The sequence below is a fragment of the Cupressus sempervirens genome, chromosome 10 (genome assembly GCF_028749045.1).
Source record: "Cupressus sempervirens isolate cs-2001-9-10 chromosome 10, ASM2874904v1, whole genome shotgun sequence".
NCBI classification, from domain to species: domain Eukaryota; kingdom Viridiplantae; phylum Streptophyta; class Pinopsida; order Cupressales; family Cupressaceae; genus Cupressus; species Cupressus sempervirens.
Genome location: NC_143127.1, coordinates 957,133,905 through 957,157,540, shown reverse-complemented (window position 1 = coordinate 957,157,540; position 23,636 = coordinate 957,133,905). Strand labels below are relative to the sequence as shown.

The 23,636-nt window shown below is 36.0% G+C and overlaps 1 protein-coding gene across 1 annotated transcript in view; it reads left to right on the top strand.

The window, feature by feature from the left end:
* The window catches only part of LOC149537154 (uncharacterized), a 55,503-nt gene that overhangs the window by 15,941 nt on the left and 15,926 nt on the right, over nucleotides 1–23,636 (top strand). Inside the window, exon 3 of the mRNA XM_089807257.1 lies at nucleotides 14,198–14,262. Coding sequence (XP_089663383.1) covers nucleotides 14,198–14,262 — 65 coding nt within the window. The remainder of the gene's footprint in view (nucleotides 1–14,197; nucleotides 14,263–23,636) is intronic.

The window sequence follows — 23,636 nt, the reverse complement described above, 5'->3', positions numbered from 1 at the left end:
AAAAAATTGTATATTTTCAAATGTTTGACAAAAGTGCCGATTAATTGCTGAATGTTTGGCTGAGTTTTTGCTGATTTCGATGTTTTCAATTTTTTTTTGGTCGGGTGAGATATTGCCAAAACCGATTTTTCCAACTATGCATGAAACACATGTTGCACTCTGCTATCCTCTGCCAAATCAAGCTCATAGGCTACCTCACCAACGCATGTAATCACATGGAAGGGACCATAGTAGTGAGGCTTGAGCTTCTCAGCTCCACTCCTCTGGATAGATGATTGCCTGTAAGGATGCAACATTAGGTACACCATATCACCCACATAGAAAGAGCAAACAATCCTCCATTGCTTAGCATACTGCTTCTGCTGAATTTGAGTGCTATAAATGTTGTCTCTCAAGGTCCTCATAACATCCTGACTGTCCTACAATAAGTCTCCTAGACTGCGTACCCTACTGTCATTGAATAACAAATCCATGAAGCTCGGGAGATCATACCCATACAAGGCTCTAAAAGGGGACACCTGAATAGATATATGGTGAATGGAATCATAGTTGAAAAATTTGGTTTCGATAATATCTTGATCGACACAAAATTTTTGAAACTCTCAGAATCGGCAAAAACCCAACGGTAAATTCGGCAATAAATCGACACTTTTATCAAACATTTGAAAATATACATTTTCTTAAAATATTATTGAAAACACGCACACATACCAAATTTGTAGAACATAGATATCCACCATATATTAAGCAAAGTTTTGAGTTAAATAGTAACTCAAAGCAACTAAAACTCAGTAGATTAACTTGGTGATAGAATCATATACCAAAAAACAAGTTCAACATCTGAATCTAAATAAGTTCAATACATATAGAAGTCAAACTCCATGAAACTACAACTTTTGAATACATATTAGGTTCAAGTTTTGGCATCAACGAAAACTAAAAGTAGCAATCATTAATTGTGTCTATGAGTAAAGCTCAAAAGAGATCGCTATTGCTAGATGGGTGGTGTTGAAGTAGTTGCTGTGGCAACATCCTCAACAGGTGCCTTAGTCTCAATAGAAGCCTCTGATGAATGACCAAGCTCATGTTCCTCCTCATGTGCTACCACATTCGCATCCCAATCATCTGCCTCCATCTCAAACTCAACTAGCTGCTCATCTGTCAATAAAGGATGACCCACATGCACATCTGCATCCTCACCATCAAGAGGAGTAATCAAATATGCTGAATATGGATCAATGTCATCCAAGTTAAGTGCTTCATATGAAGCTTGCCCTTCCACCTTTTGTGCAAGCAAAGGTTGTACCTCACATAAACCAAGTCCTTCAAGCACTTTTGAGTCAACCTATTGCATTTCTTTGTGTGTATATTCTCAAAAGTACTCCAGTTTCTCTTACAGCCAGAAGCATTACAAGGTTGCAATAAAATTTGGATGGCAAGCTTTTGAAGATTAGGCATTGTGGCACCATAATTTGTCTAGCAAAGATCTGCAAGGATTAAAAAAACCCATTTATGATGTGGTAAAACGTCCAATAAACTTCATGAGCAAAATAAATGGTATGATAAACCTAAACACATGTTCTTTTTTACTTGGTTGCAAGGTGTATCTCCTACGTTTGGAATTGGGAAAGAAAACAATGACCCCTCTTCCCTCTTGTAGCTTTGCAGCTCATCAAGTATGAGGTCCTAGAGGTCCAAATTTGCAACCAATCTTTGAATACATGAGTCCAAGCCAATGTGAACCTCTACATCTACTCTAAAAGTGTTGGAGACATAGAACTTGGGGTTCAAGTAGTAGGCATGAATATGTTAGTGGAGTAGTTGGTTCTACCTATGATCAATTATGTTCCATATGGGTCTATATTTGGTCTAATTTGACCTATACAAGAGGTGAATGATCTCTTTGGCCCTATCCATGGCCTCATATAGAAACCCCATGGGGTTTTAATCCCCATCCACAATTCGTAGAGCCTTTACCAACGATTTTGACACCTTGACATAAAAAATTATACAAAACTCAATGAATGGAAATATTTTGACATAAAATAATAAATCATCAATGAAGACTTGAAAACTTACGTTGAGGATCTCCATTAGCTTTTCAAATCTAGCATCAAGCAGAATCTTCACAACCTTCACTGCTTCAGGCTTCTTGGCATAAGGACTCTCTAACCTTCTTTGCACCTAATTGAGGAGAATCAAAAACTTGATTTTAAAGTGTTGTCATATCTTCTTTTACAAAAGGATTGAAGGAACAAAATTTCATACCTTTGAACCTATGTAGTGTGTCATTTTTTGCAGACCCTGCTTGCGTCGTTTTTCCTTCAGACTGTGTGTCGTTTCCTTGTGCGATGTTTTTGTGTTTAATATGAGATAGAGACTATGACAAAGGATAACCTAATATTTGTTTATCTTTTGTGCTAACTAGATTCTGTTTTGTCTTTTCATTTGCATTGACGGGAATATATTTTTTCGTTTGTGCTGATGGGTCAGCTCAAATTCATAGGTCATGATTTTAACCTATCTAACTCATGGTATACTTGCGAGAACAAACAAAAAACATGTTGCGATTTTTCCAATTTAACGTCGATGATATAATGTGCATAAAAATCGTATTCCACTTTGACTTGCGATATATTGCGAGTTCCACAATATTTCGCAGTTGTTGTCAACTATGACTGGAATACTTGCATAACTATGTCCACTCAATTGAAGCTTGCTATTGTACTGACAAAGTTCTGTAGATAGCCCTTGACCCATTTATTAACAATCTCAGACTGATGGAATACTTGCATAAATATATCGACTTCACCAAAGTTCGCTGCTCTACTGATACATAGTTTTGTAAATAGCCCTCAACCCATTTATTAACAATCTCAGTTTGGCCATCAGTCTGAGCGTGGTAGTTAGTGCTCAGAGTCAACTCAGTCTCGCACAATTTGAACAACTCCTGTCAGAAATGACTCATAAAATGGCTAGCACGGTCTCTCACAATGCTTTAGGGTAGACCATGCAGCTTGAAAACCTTCTAGAAGGAACAACTCAGATATTTGTGTCGCTGAAAACGTAGTGGTGATAGGAAAGAAGTGCACATATTTGATGAGGCAATCCACCACTACAAAGATACAGTCTCTGCCTTGGGCTTTTGGCAAGCACACAATAAAGGCCATAGATAAACACTCCCACTTCCTCTTAGGAATGAGAACTGGTTGAAGTAAACCGCTTGGATAAGTATGCTTGTATTTGTTCTACTAACAAACAGATTACTCTCTAACATACCTTTGAACATCAGAGTTAAAGCCCTTCCATGTGAACCTCTCCCAAATCTGTCTATAGCTCTTAAAGAACCCGGGATGTCCAGCCAATGGAGAATCATGAAAGACTTGCAACACAAACTGCTTGACGCTCGATCTTGGGACCAAATAAATCGTCCCCTTGTAAATGATCAGCTCATTTACAAGAGTATACCCACCTATCTTGAATATTGCCATCGACAATGCCGGCTACTGATTGATCCTTGACATACTCAACAATGACCAAGTGTCCCCAATCCTCAAATATCTTTGTGATAACACACAAGTGGCGTCTTTGTGAGAGCGTGTCAACAACTGTATACTGTGTACCCTTAATATAGGAAATATTAAAATCATATGACTAAAGTTTGCTGACCCACTTCTACTGCCACTCATTAAGATCCCGTTGTCCAAGGAAATGCTTCAAGCTATTATGGTTAGTTTTAATGCAAAACTTATTGCAAACCAAGTACCACCTGAATTCAGCTGAAGCATGCATAATGGCCAGCATCTCCTTATCGTACACATTGAAAGATCACTTCAGACACCTAATCTTCATGCTCTCAAATGCAATAGGATAGCGATCCTTGGAAAGAGCGACATGAATGCCCTCACTAGATGCATCACAATGCAACTCAAAAGGTCTTGAAAAAACTAGCAATGCTAATAATGAGCATGATGTCATAATCTATTTGAACTTCTCAAAACACTCCTATGCCTAAGAGGTCCATTCAAAAGCACCTTTACGGATCAAATGAGCAAGGGGAGCTGCAATGATGAGAGAAACCTGCCACAAATATGCAGTAGAATGTACACAAATCAATGAAGCCTCTGAGCTGTGTTAGGTTCTCCAATGTACGCCAATCTAGTATAGTACGAACCTTATTAGGATTTGTTCAAACTCCCTTTGCATTGATAATATGCCCAAGATAGAGTAACTCTGTCATACCTAAGGCACATTTAGACTCCTTGACATAAAAGGAAGCCCAATCGGTCATCCCACGTCTTACTATATACAAGTATATCAATAAAGAAAACCAAAACAAACCTCCTCAACTGACTATGGAAGACTTTGTTCATCGTAGATTGGAATGTCGCTCAGGCAATAGTCAAACCAATGTACCACTTGCAAACTCTTAACCATCTTGTTTCCTCCCACTCTTTTCAAGTTCAAATTCTTCCTCCTTGACTTCATCATGCGTTGTTGCTTCTTTGTAATGGACTTGTCTGTTTTGGGAGCATTGGTGGCCCAAGTTCCATGGATACTTAAAACACATTTCTGGTTTAAAAGTTGGCTCAAGGATTCTTCCTCGTTGGATTAAAGAGGTAATGCTTTTGGTTGCTAGATATTCTTGGCAAAGGGTTGCTCGTGTTAGGCCAGTGGAATGTGCTTGTGATAGATCTGGTTTTGAGGTGTTGCGTCTTACAAATTTAAAGCCCTTTGAATGAGATCTTGTAGGGATGATAGTTAAAAGGCTTGAACAAATTCTACAAGTAATTTGGAGAGACTTTGATAAATAAGAACTTTAGTCTATTACAAAGTAATTAGTAAATATTTGGTTGATATTAAGAGTGATCAAGAGATCAATTTGTACAAGAGACTGAGCAATGTTTCCTTAGGAAACACTCATTAAGAATAAAAACATTCTATTCTAGAAATAGGAAACTAAATATTAGAAACATTCTAATAGTTACAGGAGATTACAATAGATAACCATTAGATGCTAAACAAAGATAATAGAAACTCTCTATTGTTGTAATAGAGTCTACTTATAGTAATATTTGATGACATGCTGAAGATGTTTGGAATTCTATTACATATTCTTCCATGGAACCTTGATGTCTTAGCCATGTTAACTCCTTAAAATGCATCTCCATATTCTTCCTATCAAACCTTTCTATGACAAATTTAATAGCTTTTCTTTCCATCATGGGAGTAAGAGAAAGATAGGTATCTAGTTTTTGGATCCATGCTTAGATAGTGGCTTTCCCCAAACCATTAAGAGTGGGAAGAGTCATCTTATTTATTCTTTGTTGTAAATATTTGATGTGCTAGTTTCTTTCTCCTCTTGATCTTGCATTGTAGTATTATTTAGATGCGATATGTCTTCCAAATTGTCCCTCCTGGACTCTTTGGTCAGACCGATAGTTTTATATGGTTTGGTGGTGTGGGGGTCCTCTCTTCTTGACTCTGACTGGGCTGTGATTGAGCGGGTCCAAACCCTGTTCCTCCGTTGTATAATCAAATGTCATCGGTCTACCCTTCACAGAGTTATTTTAGCCGAGTTCGGGGCCCACCCCTTCAAGCTTAGTGCCATCTTTGATCTGATCTGGTTTCTTCACCATCTTTGGGGCTTCCTAGATTTGGCTGATGATCACCATAGATACTCCTATCTGGGTTATGATTCCTCTGTCATTGTCGCTAGTTCGGACTTGGGTGCTAGGGCTTGGTGTTGGTATGCTCAGGCCACACCTTACTAAGATCGACTAGGATTGAGATTGATCATCTCCCTCTTTATCAATTCTCTCTGGATGCTTCCGCTCACCTCCTCAACTGGCATGTCAAACTTGATATTGATAGACAATACATTGCTATGACTTGGAGTAACCCTCCAGGATGTTACATCCGCAGATGGCCTTTTATGCTGAGCACTTTGTTGACATTTAGGATGGGAGCATTGTGTGCCTTGTCTACTTGACTCGGCCCTGGAACCATGCCCTACGTATCTCTTTGGGGTCCTTTAGAGTTGGATCTCATCGGCTTTGGAATTAGATTGACCATCGCATTGATAGAGAGGACTAGATTTGTCACCTTTGTACCTTGGTAGAGACTGAGATAGAAATCCACTTCATTTTCCATTGCCCCATCTACTATGAGTTAGAGGGAGGTTTCACTGCCTTTTTAGAGATTGTAGGTACCCGACAACATTCTTCAGTTACATTGACCAACATTCTAGTGCTTTATCTCCAGGAGTCCATGTAGCTTCATGACCACACTTTACAACTCTTGTCTCCTCAGAGCCAAGTCTAGGATCACCTTATCATTGCCTTTTTCTCACCCATCTTCCCTACTCGGGGCCTGAAGCGATTGCTTAGTACTCCATCTAGGCACACCAGATCAGTGGGACCCCACTCCGGGCTCACTAGACAACAACACTCCACCACTAGCAGTTTTCAGAGATGTTCGGGACTCTTGGTTGTCTTGGACCCTATCCTTCGGTGTTGGGTTTCTTTCCACTGAGGAAAGAAATGTAGTCTTTTCCTTTTTACTTCGTCTATGGCTTTCTTGTTTTCTTTCTCGAACATAGTTTGGTGTTCCTTCTGGGGTTGGTTTCCTTGTTTGTATTTTCAATCCCTTAGACCCTTTTGGTGGTCTCTTGTTGGACTTTAATAAATTTATCTTATCTAAGGTTAGGATCAACACTGCCATTATGGTTTCTTCTTGTGATTGCTCAGTAAGAATATAGCCTTGTCTTACTCTAGGTGAAGAGTTTAATGAAGTCCTATTGTTATTTTCGGAATGGTTTGAATTAACATCATTTCCATTTGTTTGGTTAGGCCTAAGGGCATTGATTGTATTAGTCATGTTTTGAGTTTGCTTAGATAAGCAATTGTGTCTATTGTTTGTTCTTGTCTCTCCATATAGGATTTCAATTTATTTGTTTGATTTCCCTAATTAACCCATTTGATTACCTTGAATTGGGTTTTTACTTACCTCTTGTTTTCGACTTTCTCTTCTTAAGGTTCTTTAAGCTCTTTAGCCCAATCACATATGCTTAATTTTTTTGATCTTTAGGCTGACAAGATCAAAGCTCCAATACAAATTTTAATGCCTCTTTTGGGATATTCTTTAAAGCAATAATATATTCCCAAAACCTGATAATGGTTTCATCAAGATCAAGAATTTGTTATAATATTTAGGTCAATAAATCATAGTAAAATACCCAAAGTTGATCAAATTGTTAATTCTTTGGAAATACTTTGCATATATCCTGCATTAGAGAATTTCTGCCTAACTTAATAGTAACAATACCAAGGATTCCATCCTTATCTTGTCAAGGGCATGACAGGATTGCTGTCTTTCCAACCCTTAGCCCACCTTGGATGGTTTTCGCCCTCCTTGACCAAGATTTGGATCCAAGATCAATAAGATCATGAAAGGGTTTTCCTCCTAAATCTTGTGACCTGGAAGGTGTTAGTCCTTTCGATTTGCAACTACTATCTAGAATTCAAAACCGATAACTAGATTTGTTTGCTAGACTAATGCTGATTAATATTGCTTCATGGATTGACAAGTTGATTTATTAATTTTACTTGAACGCTTTCTAAATGATTATTGTTTGATTTGATTTTCTGAAATATAGTTATTGTTGAGTGTATTTCTGAATCACTGCTTTGGATTGATGTCTAAATTGATGCCTCTCCCAAATGATTTGTTATCTTTTTTGTATCGTTAAATGAGAGGGAGTCACACCGCTTCACTCACACAATAGGCCTTTGCAAGGGATACATCCTTGATAATTAATTGCTGCTCTAGAATGGTTTCTATTAATTCCTAATGATTGTATTCCCTTTAATTGTAGTCAACCCCTTCATTCAATCACTAACCTCCTTTAATTTCATTGCCCAAGTTAATTATGACCACTATGATCAGATTAGGAAAGGTTGTCTAATGCAAGAACATCTAGGGTGTATGGGCAATATAGCATCACCCAAAAATATTCTCTAGTTTTTCAATAAGGGCTATTTTGGGCATGGTTACTATTTTTAACAAGTTTTCATTTGAACATAAATTGTTCCAATTACTTTCCTAGGTGTTTATTTTGGATATATAAGCATGCAAGAAAAATTTCATGGCTTGATCAAGTCTGACTTTGAAGATATTGAATTTTTGTTTGGGGTGGGTGTTACAAAAATTTTGAACTCAATTTTGAAGCTTTAGAGGCTCCAAAAGGGGGGCAAAGTTTTTCCTCAAACAGCGGTTTGTCATCCAATCTATAGAGCACTTCGAGAGGTTTATGAAAAGTGGTTATAATAGCTAACTAGGTACACGGTTCACCACAAGATACGGCCTTCAGAAGTTGCACTACTTTAGGAGAAAAAGTAAAATCTTTTCAAATACTTTAATGAGTGTTGAAACCCATTTGGGACATATTCTTGGCATATTCAACTGTAAGAAAAAATAATATTAATGGTGGTCAACCTCTAGAACTTCTAGGGTAGTTAAACTTCCTTATATAAAGAAGAGAAATCGGGTTATCAGGGTAGTTTTGATGGTGTATATGGTGGATCTGACTTGCAAATTGTTGTATTGAAAATGCCCATGTGGTTGTAGGATGTTATTTTCTTAGTATTGTAATGTCATTTCATTCAAGATAATAGAAAGCAATTGTTTGATTCTTGCAATTTTCTATTTATTTCTCTGTTGTGTGTGTTGTGTGTGTTTGGGTTAGTTTGGTACTTTTGAAGGACATTGTTACATCCCAAATTTTGCCTAATTTAAAAATGTTTATATAGTCATTGAGGTTCATGCATAGTCAATTGGCAGGTAAAATTAGTTATGATTATGTGAAATGCTAAGATGGTTATTCGTTATAATTTCATGTAAAGATGACATGTTCGTTAATCGTTATAATGATATTGTGATTATTCATTATAAATACATGGGAAGCAAAATGGTGGTTGGCTGTTATGATGTTTTATGAGTAATAACTTGTAGTAATTTTGATTTATTTTGAGGAATATGTTATTATCCTGGAGAATTTCCTTTTTGCAGGAGCACGTCGAAGGAGGGAAGCATTGCTAGAGAGAAATGGGTGAAGGACACCAATTCGTCTGTTGGTCAATAGGTATGAATTCTAACCAAGGGCTAAGGGGTAAACAACTAGGCAAGCAAGAGTATACTATGTATTACCATGAGCTACTTGATCAATAAATATGCATTATTGAAATGGAGATCTCTAAGCATTAAATTAAAATGTGTTACCTTATATAATTGAATGATCTTAGAGCTTCCGTGATGTTGTTATGTCTTAATATAATAATACCATTATACCTACATATGCCTACATATGTATACACACATACATGTATGTATGTGTGAATCCTTAATGAGATGTACATATACGCCACTTATTATATATTATGGCGTACACTTTGATATGTTGTTGGATTATCACACATTATATATATGTATATATGTATGTATACATGTGTACGTACATACACAAGCATAGGTGGGTATAGCATGATAATATTATATTGAGACATTAATTGAGTTATTTTTACTCCTTGGCCATAGTTTCATTATTTTATTTGGGGGACCATATCTCCATTATATTTTTCATCGGCCCTTATGATAATCAGCGACCAATTTAATAATATTACCACATACTTGTGCCGATGGCCTTTTGAATTGCAACTCCTTGCCACCTTTACATTTCTTGCTCGTAACTGAGCATGCAGCCGAGAAGGCAAAGATTTATGGTGTGATAGCTTGTTTAACAACATTCTTATCTCTGGCAGAGTGAATACCATCACCTATGATTTGAAATACTTTCATTCTATTCTTGCTTCACATTCTTTCTCTACGAGTTCCACATAATTCTTCAGCAGATGCATACCGTCCACTACCTCCACTTTGCATTAGATAGTGCTTTCGCCTTATTTAGGCATTGCTATTGTTCATATTTATTATTTCGGTGTCTACCTTCCTGCACGAGGCAACAAAAATCGATTGCTACTTCCTTGTATTTCACATAGCAACCAGTGACCGTGATCACCAACATTGCTCAGGAACAATTTCGAGCATTTCAAGAGGCAACCTACAGTTAGGTCATGAAAATACCTCTGCTGAACTTTATATTTTTAATTTGATATAGTGAGGTTGTAGTTGAAGCCTAGATTGGAAAGGAATAATAATGTTGTTAGAGCTTGATCAAGATATGATCTAATGTCTTCTTTCTTTATATAAAATATAGTAAGATTGCTCTAGATTGAGTAGGACTATGGCATTTGTCATGCAAGTAATTTCTTTTTAGAATCATAGATAACTGATTTGCGAACTTATACAGAGATATCTAAAATATATTCTTTTAGACTAGAGATTGCACCATTATGAATCAGGAATGGATTTCAAGAATTATTTATTTTTTATAATGTCATGGCCCAAGTCGGGCAGATGCATTGGCTCTGATTATAAATGCTTCTTCATCCACCCAATGGTTCATCAAGGAAGACCAATATGGTCGAGATGAAGAGTGTGAAATGGTAATCATTGAACTATGGTTTATGCTTGCACGATAAAGAAGGAACAATTAGTAACATAAGAAAGTAATAATAAACGTTTCAAATCCGTGTCAACTAGTGGTAGTCCGTTGTATGAATCTTGTTGTCAAGTCGAGTGGTGTGTGATCAGGTACATAGTGCCCTCACAAATCCTTGGTCAAGGTAGGTTAGTGGCATGCTTGCTATTGTGATCACTAGACGTCAGGGTTGCTAGCAGTTGGCAGATAGGTGTATGGAAGGTATCCTAAGCCTAGTTGGACTCTAACACCAGGATGCTCAGTGGCTGGACAGTGGTGTCACAAGCCTAATCCTAGGATAGGGAGGGCCTTTCTCAATAGAGATTGCGTAGGGTTACTTATGGGTCTGTGGTTGGGAGGTTAAGCCCTTGGCAATGCTTCTCCTCTCCTCTGGAAGCCAAGGCTTGCACAACTCAATGATAAGGTCTATATGCAAGACATCTAAAATTTGGGTACTTTATATTTATTTTTCCGCATTTTAAATTATATATTGTAGATGGACATTATAGTTAAGATTAAGTTCTCTTTCAGTGGATTAAGACGTAATTAAATCAGTTATTTTTGTACTCGAATATGTATAAATTGAAATGTAACAATAATCTTTTGTAGATGATACTAAGGTCATTATAACTGTCTTTCATATAACTTGGAAAAGAAATGTTATTTTGTTATTTTTAATTTGATAAATTAGTTTTGAAAATTTAGCATGTTACAAACATTGTGGAAAGCTAGAGATGTATTTGAAGTTCAGCTTAGCACACCATCCATAGATTGATGGACAGGCAAAAGCGGTGAATATGAGTTTGGGAAATAAACCAAAGAGGTGGGATTTGATTTTACCACAGACAAAATTTGCATACAATAAATTTGTCAATAGGAGCACTAATAAATCGCCATTCCCGATAGAATATGGAAGTAGCCTCAGCAATGCTTCTGACCTGAGGAAGTTGGACAATTGAGAAAAGAGTGCTGCTGAAGGCTTTGCATAACACTTGAAGAATTTGCATGAAGAGATGAGAAAACATATTAATAAAATGAATTTTGAGTACAAGGCTAAGGTAGATTAGAAGAAAAGATTAAAGGTATTTCAGATTGGCTACGAAGTCATGGTTCATCTATAAAAATATAATAAGTTGAAGATGAAGAAATTTGGCCCATGAAAAATCTTGAAGAAGCATTATTTGAGAAATGCTTATGAAATATAGTTGCCCAATCAACTCAATATTTCACCCGTGTTTAATATTTCAAATTTGACAGAGTATCATGAATTATTGAAGATGAGATAGCAAAAACATAGAGGAATATTCCAGTACCTACTTCAGCTGTAGAGGAGATAGAAGACATCTTGGGTAGTTGTGTTTGCAAAAACACAAGAATAGGAAATATGAGTACTTAGTCAAATGGAAAGGATGTAGAAGATTCATCATAGCTATCAAAGGAAGAGGTTGACTTTCTTGGTTTTCTTTTCAATACTTGAGAGGTGACAAGGTCACTTCGTGAATTTCCTGGGGTGTCTAATGCAAGACCATCTTGGGTGTAAGGGCAATATAACATCAGCCAAAAATATTGTCTAGTTTTTCATAAGGGCTATCTTGGGCAGGGTTACTATTTTTAGTAAATTTTCATTTGAACACAGATTGTTCCAATTACTTTTGTGGAGGTTTATTTTGGATATATAAGCATGCCGGTAAGTTTTCATGGCAAGATCAAGTCCGGTTTTGAAGCTATCGATTTTTTTGTTTCGGCAGGGTGGTACAATTTTTTTTTTTCCCCAGTGCTGAAGGCTTTAGAGGCTTCATCAGAGGGCCAAACTTTGTCCACAATGACACTCTGTGGTCCAAACTATAGAGCAATTTGAGAGGTTTCAGAAAAGTGGTTATAAATTATAATAGCCAATCAGGTATGTGATTCACAAGATTTGTCTTTTGGAAGTTGCGCTACTTTAGGAGAAAACGGATAATCCCTTAAAATACTCTGATGATTGCCAAAACCCATTTGGGGCATATTCTCGGCATATACCAATATAAGGAAAAATAATATGATGGTGGTCGACCTCTAGAACCTTCTAGGGCAGTTAAACTTCCCGATATAGAAAAGACAAATAGGGTTTTTAGGGGCAGTCTTGATGGTGCATATGGTGGCTTTGGTTTGCAGATTATTGTAATGAAAATGCCCATGTGGCTGTAGCATGTTGTTTTCTGAATATTGTAATGTCATTTATTGAAGATATTTGTAAGGGACCTATTCTTAAAAAAAAAAGGTAATAGAAAGAAAAAGTGTTTCTGTTCATGCAATTTTCTATATATTTCTCTATTGTGTTGTGTGTTTGGGTTAGTAAGGGAGTTCCCTCCATTAGATCTCTTGGTTGGGGCATGACAATCAGCTTTAAGAAACCTAGAGAAAAATACGTAAATCTCTTCTGAGTTAATCTGAACCAACAAGTTTGCTGAGTCTAAAAAGAAAGAAAGCAAACCTGAAAATGCTACTAATTCAAAGTGGCCAGATAAACTAAGCCTTGAAAATGCTGGAGAGGATCACTGGTTTTGAACGAGTAAAGTAGAAATGAAAAATAAGATGGTACAATTTTATGAGCAACATATTCTTTCTAATTTTCTTTTTAGGCATAAATGGAAAGAGAAAATCAGTTTACAAATTTACTTCAACCCTTGAGACCCAGCAAAGTGGATCCCATTCAATTACACATGCTAACATATGAATCATACGGATGGCCAAGAAATGGAAACTAATACTGATTTAGAGGGTGAGCTGTGAGAAATAGGATTCCAGCACAAAGTTTTGGCAACCTTTTCTTTTGGACTACATTAACTTTGGTGAAAAGTCTAATGTACGGTTCCTTTTAAGCATGTATTGTGACTACCATTATGGGACACAAAAACCACTTGCGCTATCTCTAAAACCTTTAATGTGAATTTTCAGAATATGAGTTTTGTAGTATTTGAATGATGTTTGTCTATTTTGGGAAACAATTGGTATGCCAATAATTATACCCTTTATTCATTTTGTAAGGAAGATTTTAAACAAGGGTTTGCCATCTAAATTTATTAATTCAGTATAAGTCCAATCATGTGACTTTATCTTAATCAATTTTGTACTACCATTATTTGAATCATAGGAATACATTTTCATACTTTTTATGTTTTTCATTGTTTTGACTATTTCTAATGCTTGCCTGTCATCATAAAACTAAATTCTGTATTGGTCTTTGATTTGTTTTCTTGATATTCTTTTTGTAAGTATTTTTAGGGAAAAATCCTCTGTGACGATTCATTGAACTCATGGTGAATGCTTTACGTATGAGTTTAGTAATGGTGTTATACGATCTTAAGTAAATTATCAAATTTTAATAACCTATTGAAAACAAAGCTTCACAGGACATGGCACAGAGGGCACAGGTTTGAACTTCATTTGTAGCCTAGCTCAAAAGTATGGAGCTTTTTAAATTTCTGGCATGTTAAGCATGTGCAGATATCCAAGATACTTGACTTTTGCTCTCAGAATGAGAGTGTGGGCCTCAGTAAAGTTTGGATTATATTCATTTCCAAGGAACATTTGTTGAATTGATTGTATCTTTGGTGGCAGGTGGATATGTGTTGATGGAAGAAAAATTACCCCATTATGTTGTTCCTGATTTAACTGGATTTAAGGTATGTCTTTTATTTCTGTCTTACTTTATTGTGTTAATAATGTAAGAACATTGCTGGATTATATTAAAATTTTAACACTTGTTTCTGCTTGTTTGAAGAAAAGCAAAATGCAAATTTGATTGTATTCACAAGGTTGAAATAAGTTTTAGCATGTGAGCACTTGATTCAGATTTGAGTTTTGTAAGATTTTTTTTGATGATGCAGCAATATGATTTCAAATTGTTCTGTAGTATTATTGTCATCTTGTTAACTTTTAGTTTGAGGGTGTGAAACCTTTGATGGTTTTTTATGTCAGACAATTTGACGAAGAAACCTTAGAGGGTTGTTGGCCTTGGATTTTGAACATGACTTCTTTTAGATGTAGCTAAGTGGTAGATACCTTCTTTTTGGAAATGTCAAGTGAACCTTATGGTTGGCACATTGCAACTTTTCCAGGGTACAGAATATTACATCTTAAATCCTATAGATATTTTTGTGCAAAATAGAAATATTGTTAGTATAGTAGGTCATGTTATTGATATTTGGCATTTGCCTTGAGGCAATACTATCATATAATCGGTATTTTTTTATTAGTTACAATAATTGTATTTGTTATTAATTTAGAAGCTATAAAGTTTTCTACTCAAGAAGTATTTTTCTATTTTAAAGGTAAATTTTTTTTTACAAAGACTAGAATTAATTATTAGCAATTTGATTAGTTAATATATAATTGATGACCTGGTTGAAAATCTTCACATCGCTTCAATATGACCTATACTCGTTCTTGAAGAGAGAGCATGATATCATAAGTTTTGACAAACTTCATCACGAACTTGCTTGCTTCTTCAAATACTGATGTCGCCCATCTCTTTGCTTCTTTATTTATCAGTCCTATCCCTTCCAATCCATCCATTGATCTGGTAGAATATGTAACTGGGGAACAAATGTTGGATTCATTAACTGCCTAATATACCTTTTTAACTGCTTTTTCTTCTCTCTGTAGCTCCTCTTCTTTCCAACTTCCTTGTTTATCCTTTCCTCTAAAGCTTGAATAGATCCATGTGCTTCTTCTACCTCCTGTCTCTTAGTAGCATGCCGTAACCCTTGTTCCTTGATGTCAAAATCCCGAGGAAGCATATCTCCTCTAGTCTTATCCAATTCTGGAACTGCAACTTGCACAGTGCATGCACCTGTGTTATCTTTTATGACCTTGTAGAACCTTTCAGCTGACATCTCTGTTCTTTTCATTGTCATTTCGCTTTACAATTCCAATTCCTTCTACACTTTCAACTGATTAAGCAATTGCTGCTTGTCTCTTCTTTATCCTTTCTATTAACCATGAGGCTGCAGTTAGCTCCCCCAATTCATCTTTTTGCTTTTTGATTTTGGTTCTGTACTTCCTTATTGACATTTTCATTTGCGTTCACCTCTTGAGGTTGAACTTCACCATCATTTGAAAGGCCTCTATGTCGATAATCTCATTTTTCTCATCTTCTTGTTCTTCATTCCTTTGAGGAGGTGAGTCTACCTCTTGCTTATTTGGATCCAAGGGAACATAGCTAGAACTCTTACTGGCTTCTGAATCAACTGTAGTTTGGTGTTGCACCTCATTTTGTAGTATGGAAGTTGTGTTTTCTTTCTTTAAGGATGTACCACCTACCTGAGACTCCTGTTTCTTTGAAGGTAATTTCATGCCTATGTCCTCTTTACTTTTCTTCTCTTTGGTTTGTGAGGCCTTGCCACTACCTCTGTCACTATTTTGGCTTTTCATTCTAGTACTCATTTCTTGTGGTTTTTCGCTTGAATCTTCCTTAGGCTCTTGTACATATTTCATCAATTCACATGTTAAAGGCAATCGTCTTGCTTGTGGCTTTGCCACCTTCTTGTTCAACCAAGCTTTTGTGATTGCTTTAACTGTCATCGTGACCCCTCAAAGCTTCCCTCATCTTTATCTAGCCAATCAATAGGGGGTATGCCATCCTTTCTTGCTATCTCACAGTTTACTTGAAGACAATTTCCATCATCATCAATCTGATCAGTAATTTAAAACCACTTGGTTGCACAAAGCAGCGCCACTGGCATCCGAGAAAAATATCTCCTAATTTCGTGGTCATCAGATGCATTTGCCCATTGATCTTCAATATGCTCCACATTCTTAAATCTTACTCTATAGTCTATTTTGATTTCATGGTATGGGTCAAAATGGGATCTTTGTTGATGCATGGTAGCTTCAGTTGGATAAATCTACGAGTCAAAGCTAGTGAAGATATATATATATATATATATATATATATATATATATATATATATATATATATATATATATATATATATATATATATATATATATATATATATATATATATATATATATATATTACTACGTAAATATTAGAGAAATTAATATAATAGAGATATTATGCATATATAAACACACATAATTATAATTGTCATATATATTAATCACGTATTAATGAATAAACATGTCCCATGAAGGGACATGTCTCTCCTTGACTTATTTTCAAATATAATACAGAGATTGCTGCCTTTGGAAAACACATACCGTACAGTCAGTGCTATTATATGTGCAGCGATCCTCAAAACTCAACATGGAATCAAAGCCTAGTTGCAAATGATTAGAGGACATGGGATATAATTCAGAGACAACTACCGTATGTTTTCCTGTATCCATTCTTATTTTATCGTGGCAAGGTTCTAGAATTCCGAGCAGATCAGAATCTAAGACATTAAGTGGACAAGAAGATAAGTTTATGCAAGAACTGTGCCTTGTGATTGCGGGACAACATAGTCAAGATATGGAGAATAAATACTTGTAGGAATTATATACGATAGGGCAGCCCAATAGAAGAGTACAAAAAGAGCATATGTAGCAGATATAAGGAGGGGGCTGAATAATCCATTCGCTCAGAATTAATGTGGCATCCACGCAGTATAAAGAAAATAATATTTAAAGGAATAATATTCTTATTGGCCAGGTCAGGATATAAACAACATATATTAGACATGCCAGTACCCTTGGTTTAAACTTTAAAGGCATCTGTATACATCATCATCAGGGTTCGTAGACTGTTTAACTCTTCTACTTTCCTGCAACACACCTACTTGGACATCCCTAGTGGGAGATGTTTGGACACATCAGAGATGAAGGGGGAGACAAGACAAAAAGTACAAAACGTTCATTAAGCGAAGGTATTAATAAATGGCAATTTTTATAGCACCGCCATGGATTAAAGATAAGGTAAATGACATGGAACCACATAAGGACTATATTATTGGGCAGAAACTATAATAAGAGGAGCAATAAACAAGTTGCACGTGGCAATTGAAATAGGCATGAAAACGGGGCAAATGACCATTGACGCTTAACAAATCATTTTGGGCAAGTTTAACGAGATCACCATTAGTGCGATAAACCTTGAAATACACAAAGTGTAAAAAACATATCGGGAGGAATGGTAAGACTTTAGGTATCAATCCCATCAAGGTAAATATATATGTTTTATTATTTAAGTTTTCCTTTTACATATGATGAAATATATTATTCAAGTTTTATGATGGACTATTTAAGTTTCTTATAAAGATATATGGTAGATATGTAAATAATCGAATATATATATATATATATATATATATATATATATGGCAATTCACGAGAAGAATATTTCTCAAGGAATGATATTTAAAAACCTGATATTATGAATCAAATGGTATACGCAAGATTAAACAATGATGTATATGGAGGTAGTTTACGATTTGACTTTACCCATTATTTGTATTTCTATATGTTATAAGAGCCATTTGCCTTCACCTTTTCTTTTCTCTTTGGGTATGTTCTTGTAGGAAAAGAAAGATTGCTATCAGATTTAGAGGGAGTCTGACATATCATCGGAGATAACATTGGATGAGGAGCTTAGAAGATTGATATTTAGAGGGAGTTTGAAAATCCATGTGTGCATGATTTTAATGGGCATATCCCCTGTGTACATCATGAGGAGTGACGACTTCCAAATGATTATCCCGTGTACTTGTAAAAGTTATTGGAAGGTGACGATCTTTCAATAACTTAATCTTCTATTATGATGGACATCTTATGATGATCAAGGAGATCGTGACAAATTATAACTTGCATGGTGGATTAAGTTCCTTAAACAGACCACAACCTTCTATTGTGATGGACATCTTATGATGTCTAAGTAGATCATGATAGATGATGACTTGCATGGTGGATTAAGTTCCTTAAATAGACCATGGTCTTCTATTGTGATAGACATCTTATGATGTTTGAGATAGATCATGATAAACTATATCTTGCATGGTGGATTAAGTTCCTTAAACGGACCATGAATGTTTCTATGGTAAGTATTATTGAGGATTCATTATCTGTGGACATGTTTTTAGCACTCGGTGAATATCATGTGAGTTAATATTCTAAGGCCATTACTCTTGAAATCATGAGATGATATTTAAATGGTGGATATCTTTTGATCAATGATATCCTTAAACTTGTCTTTCTGATTTTCCATCAGGGTGATCTTGTGTTTATCCTCCCTAGCTAAGAGGGAGTGCTGATGTTTGGTAGCTTTAGTCGGATAAACCTACGAGTCAAAACTAGTGAAGATATGTATATATATTTAGTATATATGAGATGTATATGTATACTTGTATATATTATTATTATGTAAATATTAGAGAAATTAATATAATAATGACTCAAGAGATATTATGCATATATATATATATACACACACACACACACACATAATTATAATTGTCATTTATATTAATAACATAATAATGAATAGACATGTCCCATGAAGGGACATGTCTCTTCTTGACTTATTTTCAGATATAAAATTTCAATACAATAGATTGATGCCTTTGGAAAACACATACCATACAGGCAATGCTATTACATTTTCAGTGATCGTCAAAACTCAACATTCTTCCTTTATATAGCCCCTATGAATAATGCTCAAAATCTTTCTTTGTTGCTTCTACTATCAGGAGGGATGAAGGAGACTTTGTATCAAGATTGAGTGGAAACGTGACCCCTAGTCTATGCTTCTGCTTTAGAATCCTGTCATATGTTACCAATTGTCTTGCAACTTCCACGAGCACTAGCTTGTGTCATGGAAACCTTGAAGTTTGATTGGGCATACCCTACTCCCTAACACACACATGTAGGTGAACTTCCAAAATTGAGCATACTGCAACCCATAGTTACAAACACTTCTACCAGTTTTGATAAAGGAGTGCATTTTAATACTCTTACGGTGTGCATAGCGAAAGCATTATTTGCAATCTTCAACCCATCCTTGTTTTAAAGTTGCACTTGTGGATAACTATTGTACATCATATATTGTCCTGATTCTGTTCCAACTACACCAAAACCTTCCAATCCTTTGTACTTGTGCACCCACAACATCATGTACCTTATGTACGAGCTCATGTAAAACACTTCAAACTTTGCCATAGTTCTTAATTGCATATCCAAGTTACTAATTATTGTCATCCAATCGAATCTTTCATTTGAGTTGATGATGCTTTCGATGAAGCAACACATCCATGGCTCGGCTAGTGCTCCTTATGGACACCTCATGACTTGATTTAGCATGATTATAAGATCACCTATCTCTTCTTTAAAGGCTACCTTGGTCAAATTTGGTAACTTGGCATTGTGTCTCCTCGTTTTCAACCATTCAATGTTGACCAATGTGGTGTAATCATTCTCCCCTTTGTCAAGATCTTTTATAGCGAACTCCTATGTTTTGATTATGCCATCTTTGTAATATGGGATATTGGATGTCCCTTATGTTATCTGGCGTGAATTCAAGTACAGGGATTCCTTTAGGAGTAAGTACTCGTCTTGTGTCAATATCATATCTCTGAGTGTGCTCAACTATCAATTCATGCCACTGCTTCGCTGGAGAAAATATAACTGCTTGAACTATGCCACTTTTAACTATCTTTTTTGTCCATGGTGATGGACTATGTTGGAAAAAACTATCCTTTATTGAATTCATATTGTAGGGGCCAAAAATTGGTGCCATTGACCTTCCATTTGGTTGTGAAATCTGACTTTGGAAGCATATCTTGTATATAATATTTGGATTGCACTGCTCTTCTCTGCCTCGAGCTCATCTCATCCTTAGGTGTTTTGGCCTTTGATTTTAAACCTTTGTCATCCTTATGGGTTTTTCCCATGAGGTTTTCCCTCTTTCTATGCTTTATGAGAGATTGTATTACTTTTGCATTTTGTACATGGGTACCTAACATGGCCTGGTAGCCAGGGCCTATCTTGCATTGTCATCTAGCTTTTGTAAGCTTAAGGAAAGGGCTAACAATTATGAAAGGGCGCATTTTGGATGTTTTCTATGCCACATTTTAGTGTTTTGGGGCAAATTGTACTTTTTAGGGTATTAAGAAGCAAAAAAAGAAGTTAAAATACCTGAAAAAGATGAAATTTGCTTGTTTTGTTTGGATAACCACCAAATTCGCCTCACAATGGGATGAATTTGTAAGCATTTTCCTAAGGCAAAGAATGAAAATTCCAAGATCTGGAAGCTCAATAGATAGCACAAAAGAGATAGGCAAAATGATGATCAATTGATTAAGTCAATAATGAACAACAATACAATGTAGAATGCCCAATGATATTCAGATACAATGCATGTAGAAGTGCCTGAATATATAGGCAATGCATGATTCTAGGAGTTATACAAGTGATAAGCATAGCAACTAAGCACGTGTCCACTAAGGGTGGATTGCAACAATGAGAGGATAAGAATACAAAGATGTATCACACAGAGAGGTAGTGGACAACATGTGCTAAAAAAGAGTGCAAACTCTTATGTGTCTACAGGACAACTAATAGTAAACCGCATTATCCTAAGTAAACGTAAGCAAAGTGTAATTAGTAATATTTAATTACACCAACACCCCCCCTTAAGTTCAACTTAGTGGAATACACTTAAGCTTACAAAAGTTAGATGTCAATGCAAGATGGGTCCTGACTACTAGGCCATGTTACATACCCATGTACAAACTGCAAGTGCAAAAGATATGCAATGCAATCTCTCATAAAGCAAAGAGAGAGGGAAAACCTCATGAGAAAAACCCTCCCCCAAAAAAAGAGATGAAAAAGAAAAGCAAGATGCATGTATGGATGGAGTAATCAAGATCCCCCTATTATGACATTCATCATGGATATACAATATAAAATCCCTTCACATGAAGGAAATAAGAAGAAATGGTATCCCCCCCATAATGAATAATCTCCTCCAAGGATGGTGAGTACTTGAAGACAAGAGATAATCCAATGCCTACAAACAATCTTTCTTCCCTTAGGAAGAAGATACACCAAGTACAAGTGCAAGAATGCTTCCCATTGCGGATAGGAGGAAGGAAGGGGAATCCAAATGAAATATGAAATCTCTAAAGTCTGCTGATGTGTTGCCATGTCCTTGGTTGATGAAGATGTCACAAACCAATTAGGATCAAGCCCAATAGAAGAAAGTGAAAAACAAGGAACCAATGGTAATTGATCCATGTAAGAATGTCGATCAAACTCCAAAGATAAAGGTGTCATCTCAAAAGACGAATTGGGAAGAGAAGCAAAGAAGCCCACCCTCAATGTAGAATCTACACATATGATAGATGTTCTTTGATCAATGTAGAAGCTGCACCAAGAAAACTGAATGATGTTCCTCCCTTTAGGAAGAATTGTGCGATAGGTGTATCAAAGAATCCTCCCCAATTAGTAGGAAGAACCCTCAAGATGCATGATGTCTCAGGAAACTGAATAGGAATCTCCAACACATTGAGCAGGATCAACCATGCAATTTGACATCTCAAGTGAAGTTTGAGACTTATGCAACTAGTCTCCAAAGACTTAAATGTCTTCTTTGAAGTAAAAGAGATCTCCAACTGTTGTAAGAAAGTATCTACAATCATGTCAAACTCGAAAGAAAGATCAAGTGGAGAATCACGAGGGTCAGAGTGTTCTCTCACAACAATTGAAGAATGATCATCCTCAACAAGGAGATTTATATTATTAATGATGTCTCCCATATCCTCAATTGAGGACTCCACAAGCAATGTCTGCCAAGAAGTCATCCCAAGGAGTTGTAACTGGAAGATAGGGAATGTCCTGCTGTACTAAATCGCTTGAATCCATGGCTGTGTGAATGCAAGTATCATCATGAACAAGAGATGTGATCTCAATTGGAGAAGTAAAAGATGCAACTTTGGGCTTTTGATCATCAAGTCTCTCTTCATATGCACAACCTGTGCTGAACTCTAATGTTTCATCATCACAGGGAACATTATCTGCATTATCAAGTGGAAGGAGACAATCTGCAATAGGACCAGCTGGTATTGGAGGAATATCTAGATCTCCAAAATGTTCCCAAATAGTATTCCAAGCTAGGAGAGGGGAATCATTATCCCTGGCTGTACAATAGACTATATGAAATCTAAAGGAATGGAAACTCTTACAAATTATAGCACAAATATGTTCATTTTAACTCCACCAAGCTGATTGCTTCCCATATGTCTTTGGCTTATGTATGAGTCCATAAAGATTACGCAAGATATTAAGCCATCTACAATGCATGATGATTCCTTTTGCCCATGATGCATAATTATCCCATGATGCAAGATGTAGTTCTCCCGTGATTACATCAACATACTACCCCCAAAATGCAATGAATGAAAGAACCTCCCTAAATAGATGATTTTGACACTTTATATGTAGTGCGAGTACAATTGCCACTTGCTCAATTGGCCAAAGTGGACTCTTGATTTTGATTATTACAGCAACAAATATGAAGCAATAACAGACTCGATACAATTAGGACACTAGATTTGTAAAGGATCTACAAAGTACAAGTACCTAATAGGCCAAAATAGACCAAATGTTGAAAGTGAAATTTCATCCAAATAAACCTAGATTGCTCCCTAAAATTTAAGCACTTTAAAAAGAAGGCACCTTAAAATGTGTTTGTATGAGCACAAAAAAAGATTTTGAAGTTGCAAAATCAAGGATTGGATAGGCACAGCCACCAAAATCTATACTCCCTAGAAAATTTTTCCACCAAAATCAGTAAATAACTAGATTGAAAAACTCAAGAAATTTAGGCCAATTTTTTTAAAAAATGCATTGAATTTGGAGTCAGTATAACCAAATTACAACCCTTCAAAGTCAGACTGTAAATTCAAAATTGCATATAGAGAGGGGTCTAACTTTTCAACAAGGTTGACATTGGCAATGTTCTGAGCCTAAATTTGACTGTTGAAAGAAAATAGAGGATTAAATTTGACGTGTCAATGCCTGTCACGACAAAAATCTAATGGACATGATGACATTTAAATGA